This window comes from Limulus polyphemus, unplaced genomic scaffold, assembly GCF_000517525.1.
Source record: "Limulus polyphemus unplaced genomic scaffold, Limulus_polyphemus-2.1.2 Scaffold6962, whole genome shotgun sequence".
NCBI lineage: Eukaryota > Metazoa > Arthropoda > Merostomata > Xiphosura > Limulidae > Limulus > Limulus polyphemus.
The window spans coordinates 15167-22938 of record NW_013672572.1 but is presented as its reverse complement, the minus strand read 5'-3'; the positions used below and the strand labels follow the sequence as shown (position 1 = coordinate 22938).

General features: G+C 33.9%; 1 protein-coding gene across 2 annotated transcripts in view; it reads right to left on the bottom strand.

Annotated features, from left to right (window-relative positions):
• Positions 1-6388, bottom strand: part of LOC106474220 (serine proteinase stubble-like) — an 11533-nt gene extending 5145 nt beyond the window's left edge. The window contains exons 1-5 of one of the 2 annotated variants that reach the window (XM_013934912.2): positions 6144-6388; positions 5397-5627; positions 4974-5171; positions 3108-3214; positions 767-1044 (exon numbers count right to left, since the gene is read on the bottom strand). In XM_013934912.2, coding sequence (XP_013790366.1) covers positions 767-1044; positions 3108-3214; positions 4974-5171; positions 5397-5621 — 808 coding nt within the window. In that variant the 5' untranslated portion in view covers positions 5622-5627; positions 6144-6388. Of the gene's footprint in view, positions 1-766; positions 1045-3107; positions 3215-4973; positions 5172-5396; positions 5628-5832; positions 6071-6143 lie in introns of those variants that run through there. The other variant, XM_013934911.2, reaches the window with a different exon arrangement.
• Positions 6389-7772: the final 1384 nt, after the last annotated feature.

Genomic DNA, 7772 nt, shown 5'->3' with positions numbered 1-7772 from the left:
CGAGACCTCGATGTCGTAACAATATATATATCTAAGCCTATACATGTATATACAAATATTCAAAATACCGTTTATTATATCTTTATATAATAGTTAGAACTTTTGATAAAAAGTAGGTTAATTATACAGGTCGATTAGTTATAAATTAACGAAGTCAATCTTGACTTGAATTACTTAATGCTATGAATCAGTATACATAACAAAACTAAAACCTATGACGATTAAAATGCCCCGAATCAGAAGTTAGGTACACTCACTATTAACAATACTTTCAGTCATCATCCTACTAATAGTTCATGAGGCTCGGCCACCTTAAAGTAGTTAAGTCAGTCCCGAAACCATATACAAAACTAACTTTGCTAGGTTATGATTAGATTTCATAACTTCTCTAAATTTTGATACGTTGTTACATAATTCATTTTAAGCATTGATCATAAAAACCTCTATAAAGTTAATTTTGAAAATGTGCCATTTCAATAATCCCTCACCATCACCAAGGAAAAAAGAACGATTGAAAATTAAATTTCTATAGTTGTACTTTAGGGAATTAAATGGTATTTGAAATATCTTCATTTTCATAGTAACCTTTTAAGTCACCGAGCATGTAGTGGCTGGATAGTTGAAAAGTGCCCTTAATTTATTTGTTTGTTTTTTGTATCTTCAATAGAAGCACATAGAATCACGAAGGGTGCTGGTGTCTTTTTTTGGGATAACGCGATTACATCAGCAATCAGGTCTAATTAGACAAAATAAACAGTGGACTTACTATAAGCATCTTTACCCCATCCAGTAACAACACAATGAAGACCTTCGAATGTTTCTTCGGAATAGGGCAGACAAACAGAATTAATGTGTGGACCGAACGAAACCTCCTTATCTAGTTTCAAAATAGCTATATCATCCTTGAGGTTCTTCCTTTCATGGTCGTATTTGGGATGTATGTATATGTTCGATATTCTGTAGTCTTGGTGGATTATAGGTTCCTGATCATTCTGGGTATCCCATTCCCCCAGTCGAACTTTCAAGGGGTATTCGTTACTAGATCTGTGGAGAGAATGTTTCGTTATTAGAGCTTTAGATCAATGGAGAGAATGTTTCCTTATTAGATCTGCGAGAGAACGTTTCCTTACTAGATCTGTAGAGAGAATGTTTCGTTATTAGATCTGTCAGAGACCGTTTCGTTATTAGAGCTGTGGAGAGAATGTTTCATTATTAAATCTGTGAAGAGAACGTTTCGTTATTAGATCTGCGAGAGAACGTTTCCTTACTAGATCTGTAGAGAGAACGTTTCGTTATTAGATCTGTCAGAGACCGTTTCGTTATTAGAGCTGTGAATAGAATGTTTCATTATTAAATCTGTGGTGAGAACGTTTCGTTATTAGATCTGTGGAGAGAACGTTTCGTTATTAGAGCTGTGGAGAGAACGTTTCGTTATTAGAGTTGTGGAGAGGATGTTTCGTTATTAGATTTGACAGAGAACGTTTCGTTATTAGATCTGTGGAGAGAAGGTTTCGTTATTAGAGCTGTGGAGAGAACGTTTCGTTATTAGAGTTGTGGAGAGGATGTTTCGTTATTAGATTTGACAGAGAACGTTTCGTTATTAGAGTTGTGGAGAGAAGGTTTCGTTATTAGATCTGTGGAAATATTGTTTCGTTATTAAATCCGTACGTTGAAATGCATATTTATATGAGGATAAAGGGAGATAAAAGAGAAAAATTCGATTATTACAATGTGTGGTAAGAGCAAGTACAGTATTAACTACATACCGGTAAACATGGTAGAATAAAATAATCAACGAACTTCAACCTACTGTGTAATCCAACAAAAAACTTCATCGAAAAAAGTATCACTTCGAAGTTTCGGAAATCAACAAAATTAAACTTAATTCACAAGAACAATTAAAATATGCAACAATGTTAATATACTTCACGAGATCAAAGAAAATCTGTAACAATATTAATATACTTCACGAGATCAAAGAAAATCTGTAACAATATTAACTCTACTTCACAAGATCAAAATTAAACTTACTTCACAAGATCAATTAAAATATGCAACAATATTAATATACTTCACGAGATCAAAGAAAATCTGTAACAATATTAACTCTACTTCACAAGAATAAGGAAAATCTGTAACAATATTAACTCTACTTCACAAGATCAAAATTAAACTTACTTCACAAGATCAATTAAAATATGCCAAAACTATTAATATACTTCACGAGAACAAAGAAAGTCTGTAACAATATTAATTCTACCTTGGTAGGACAGTTCAGGAGAATTAGCCTCAGTAGGATTAGTTACGAAAATTCTACCTTGGTAGTATTACATCAGAAGAATTAGCCTCAGTAGGATTAGCTAAGAAAATTCTACCTTGATAGCATTAGATCAGAAGAATCAGCTTTAGTAGGATTAGCTAAGAAAATTCTACCTTGATATCATTAGATCAGAAGAATTAGCCTCAGTAGGATTAGCTAAGAAAATTCTACCTTGATAGCATTAGATCAGAAGAATTAGCCTCAGTAGGATTAGCTAAGAAAATTCTACCTTGATATCATTAGATCAGAAGAATTAGCCTCAGTAGGATTAGCTAAGAAAATTCTACCTTGGTAGTATTACATCAGAAGAATTAGCCTCAGTAGGATTAGCTAAGAAAATTCTACCTTGGTAGTATTACATCAGAAGAATTAGCCTCAGTAGGATTAGCTAAGAAAATTCTACCTTGATAGCATTATTTCAAAAGAGTAGCCTTGTTAGGATTAGATAAAAAAAAAAAATTGGTAAGATTAGTTGAGAAGAGTCAGCCTTGGTAGGACTAGTTTAAAAAAATCTGCTTTGATATTATTAGCTCAGAATAATCAGTTTTGGCAGGACTAGTTTAGAATTCTGTCTTGGTAGGATTAATCCAGAATAGTCTGCCATCCTAGGACTAGTTCAAAATCACTTGATGAAAAAGATTGAATTAGTACCAAAACATCTTTATGGAATAATCCCGCGATAATTCACTTTGTGTGTTCGTGAATTTGTTTCTTTGTCCACGAACTCCTACTAATATATTGACTATTTTTATAAATATACTTTTTTTCTCAAATAAAGAAAACTTACGTGTACTGGTAAACACAATGGGCGATGGTAAGCACGTGGAGTTTGTCTATTAAAGTACCTCCACACTGAAAAATGTTTACATTTCCGTCCAATTTCAGAACCACTGCCTGAGAAAAGAGAACATGAAATAATAATTGTGTAATTACCCTTCGTGATAATATCTTACTTAAAAATAATTATTGAGTAATTATCCTTCGTGATAATATCTTATTTAAAAAATGATTATTGAGTAATTATCCTTCGTGATAATATCTTATTTAAAAATAATTATTGTGCAATTACCCTTCGTGATAATTTCTTATTTAAAAATAATTATTGAGTAATTATCCTTCGTGATAATATCTTATTTAGAAATAATTATTGTGTAATTACCCTTTGTGATAATATCTTACTTAAAAATAATTATTGTGTAATTATCCTTCGTGATAATATCTTATTTAGAAATAATTATTGTGTAATTACCCTTCGTGATAATGTCTTATTTAAAGATAATTATTGAGTAATTATCCTTCGTGATAATATCTTATTTAAAAATAATTATTGTGTACTTATCCTTCATGATAATATCTTATTTAAAAATAATTATTCTGCAATTATCCTTCGTGATAAAATCTTATTTTAAAATAATAATTGTGTAATTATCCTTATTTACTTTATATTATTTTTGTTAAAATTCTGTTATCAGGACTTTAAAGTGGGAAAAACCCACGTTGAAGTGACGCCAAATCTTTAGACTACAGAAATCAGCAGAAGGTTTTTGTGTTGAATTTCGCGCTAAGCTACTCAGGACTATATTTGCGATAGCCGTCCTTAAGTTAGCAGCGATATACTGAAGGGACACAGCTAGCTAGTCAACACTACCCACCGCTAACTTGTGGGCTACTCTTTCACCAAGGAATAATGGAATTGACTATAACATTATAACGTCCCCACAGCTGACGGGGATTCGCACCAAAAGATTTTTAGATTTCTGGTTATGTGTATGTGAATGTACTTTGTCTTGTGGTTATTTTCACCAAAAGACAGGACGTCTAAGGTTCTTTTAGACATTTAAAAGTGTTTGTAATTTACATCCCGAAACTTGTGTTTTATTGAACTTAACATTAAAAACACCTATTTTACGAAATCGAGAAAATATATATATATTTCCCAAATACACACAACTGGAATTAGTGTTACATTAACCCTTAAATCACTGGTTTGTTTTTATACCGTTCAGTACTGATTGAATCCATATGTATATATTGCATTGTATTGGGTAAGTTTATGTTTTTGCCTGTTAAACACTCATTGGGTGAAATCATTCATTTTCTATGTATCAATAAATAGTGGAACTTAGCTGTAATAAGTGTGATTGATTTAAATATTTATGATATTATAGTATGTTTTTGGTTGTGTGATTCTTACGTTATTAGGAGCCTGTAGTCAGGACACGTAATTAATTTAGTGCATAAATAGTTTAAATGTAATGTGTTTTAAAAGCCGACGGAGCCCGAACGACATCATTTTTTTTCTTGAATCAAGTTTTTGAAAAACGAACAAATAAACAAACGAAAACCTTTTACACGAACTCAGTTGATCTGGCCCAGCATGGCCAGGTGGTTAAGGCGCTCGACTCGCAATCTGAGGGTCGCGGGTTCGAATCCCAGTCACACCGAACATGCTCGCCCTTTCAGCCATGGGGGCGTTATAATGTTACGGTCAATCCCACATTCGTTGGTAAAAGAGTAGTCCAAGAGTTGGCGGTGGTTGGTGATGATTAGCTGCCGTCCCTCTAGTCTTACACTGCTAAATTAGGGATTGCTAGTGCAGATAGCCCTCGTGTAGCTTTGCGCGAAATTCAAAAACAAACTCAGTTGATCTTACCTGCCAAGGCCATTCACCAAAATCAGCTAGACCAAGTTTTCTGGAGGAGGGAAGAATGCGTTGGTTGATGTTACTGGAGGTCTTGGTGCCACACTGTTGCTTAGAAGGTTGGTTGTTGGTTTTTCTTTCAGAAGTCGAACAGCAAAGATGTAAAGACGGACCGCACTTGTATGAATTTACTGGATTGTGTTGAGATTCCTGAAATATTGCCAAATTATTAGATGATTAGCACAAAGTGTGGGGCGCCCCCCCCCAGGGTAGCAAGAAACCATATTTATTAAAATGTGTGGGTGAGGTGGGGATGACAAAAGTTTGGTAAACACTGGCCAATTGTTTTAAAGATAAAATAAAGAGACCAAATGTATTAACAAAGTGAAATATTAACCCTAATATATCGGCTAATTTGATAATCTCTTTACTTACTACATGGACTGCTGTCGGGGGTATATTGACACTCTGTTCACACTGACCATGAGGGACGCAGCGACACGCATCGGGGACGGGATTAGGGTTATATTCCTCCGGTTGGCTGTAACTTGGCCCATGGAACAATCCAAAATCAAGGTTTCTCCAGTCCAGTCCATGATTTTCTTGAGGATAAGACAAGGCCGTTTCCAGAAGCAAAGCCAGAAATACTTGTACGTTCATTTTGTACTATAAAAAGATTGAGAATCCTTAATAACAGATTACAAAAATATATATACATATTATCACATTTAATTACATTTCCAACTTTTACCTGACAACATCATCATTTGGCTAGATGATTAATGAATGATTTTATTCTGATATATAACTTTTGTATGAAACGTAAGACATAAGATATAATTATTACCCAAATCATATATAGTTTCCTCACCTAATTCTGCAATGCAACTACCAAGCGTCAGCCGTTGCTATAGTGATCAGGACTACACCAATATAGCCTACTGCTAAGGTTAGAAGAAGACGAGACGGTAGGTTTACTTTCGTATGCTGTTAGAAAATCTAGCGTGCGAACGACCACGAAAGTGTAAGGGAAGCATATTTTTATACATCTTATTTTTTACGAAATGTGAGATAACAAAGATTGCTTTTTTTTTCTTCTTGTAAAATGACAGTTGTTGGATTTATCCTAGATTATACGTGCAGGAAGTAAACATATATATATAAAAGATATGGCGAACTTACAGTATAACAGGTGGAAATTCCATCGGCTCGTTTCTACATAATCGTGAATCACGTGACATGAGCTGGACGTCCTTCTTCGACGATCAGCACACAGCAAGTTGAAAGCAGTTTTTCCGGTTTTCAAATTTAGCAGTTAGAAAGAGTAGTTTGGAAAATCCTTTATTTCGTACGGTTGGGTATTCTGCGCTACGAAATATTTGCAATGGATTAAAAACTTCTGATAAAAACTCCGGATTCCGAATCGGTGGTAAATACGCTGATATAATAATTACTGTTATTATTCAAGGCTAAACAAAGTAAAATAAAGAAACTTTTATTATGTTTTGTTCCAAATCGTAAATAATTTCTTTATAAAAAAAATAAAGGGGGGCCGTTTTATACTAGTCTTTTTTTTTAATATAGTTAAATGAGAACTTCCCTTTCCGTTCTTTTGTATTCATAACAAAAAATATTTGTTTTTCACCCGTTTTTTCAGCCATGTTACCGTCTCTACATTACAGCTTCGCTTTTGTTTCTCACGGTTTACTAACTTACAGTGCTAAAATTCGGCGTTCGATTCCCCGTGGTGGATGAAAATACAAACCCCGACAAACAAACATTCTCATGAACGTCGCTGTATTTATATTAAATACTCGTTTTTCCTCTGTTTTTCAATCAAGTTACTGTCTACATTTCAGCTTCATTTTTCTGTGACATTTCTGTATCCACATCCCATATTTGTTTTCACCTTTATTTTTTATTATGTCATTATTTCAATATCAGGGTTGCATTTTTTGACTCTTTTTTCTTCTGTATATTTATTACATTTTTACTAAAGTCCGTTACACGGAATACATAAGTGACTCATATTCTTAAAACTAACTTTTTAAGCATTTATCGTATGTTATTTACAATGTATTGTTTTACTAATAAATAAAGCGCCCGGCATAGCCAGGTGGTTAGGCACTTGCCTCGCAATCTGAGGGTCATGGGTTCTAATCCACGTCCCACCAAACATGCTCGCCCTTTCCGCCGTGAGGGCGTTATAATGGCACAGTCAATCCCACTATTCGTTGGTAAAAGAGTATCCCAAGAGTTGGAAGTGGGTGGTGTTGACTAGCTGCCTTCCCTCTAGTCTTTCACTGCTAAATTAGGGACGGCTAGCGCGGATAGCCCTCGTGAAGCTTTGCGCGAAACTAAACAATAAATAAAGCTCCCTCTTTTGTTAGCAAACGAAAGTAATATATAAGTAACAATTGATAATATAATATAAATAGTTTTAAAGCCTCTAGTAATTGTATCGTACAAGTTTAGTAAAATTTACAAAATTATGTTTGCGCTTTAGCAAACGGCGTTTCTAATTAAAACTCTGTCTTTTACGTCGATGAAAGTTTTGAAGCATTCCAATTATAAAGCAAGTTAACTTTGAAAAATTAAATGTTCGGGTTTATGTTTCTAATGTAAATTTATCGCACGCTCTCTAAGGCTTGAATATGAGTGTTAAATTAACCACAAGTTTTCTTTTCTGTTGTTGATTGAATCGTTGGGTTTGTCAGTTTGTTTGACGGTTCCTAGATTCTTCATGCGAGTTTGATTGAAAAAACAACAACAATAAGTAAATGATATATTTTCTTCCTAACTTGCTTTAGT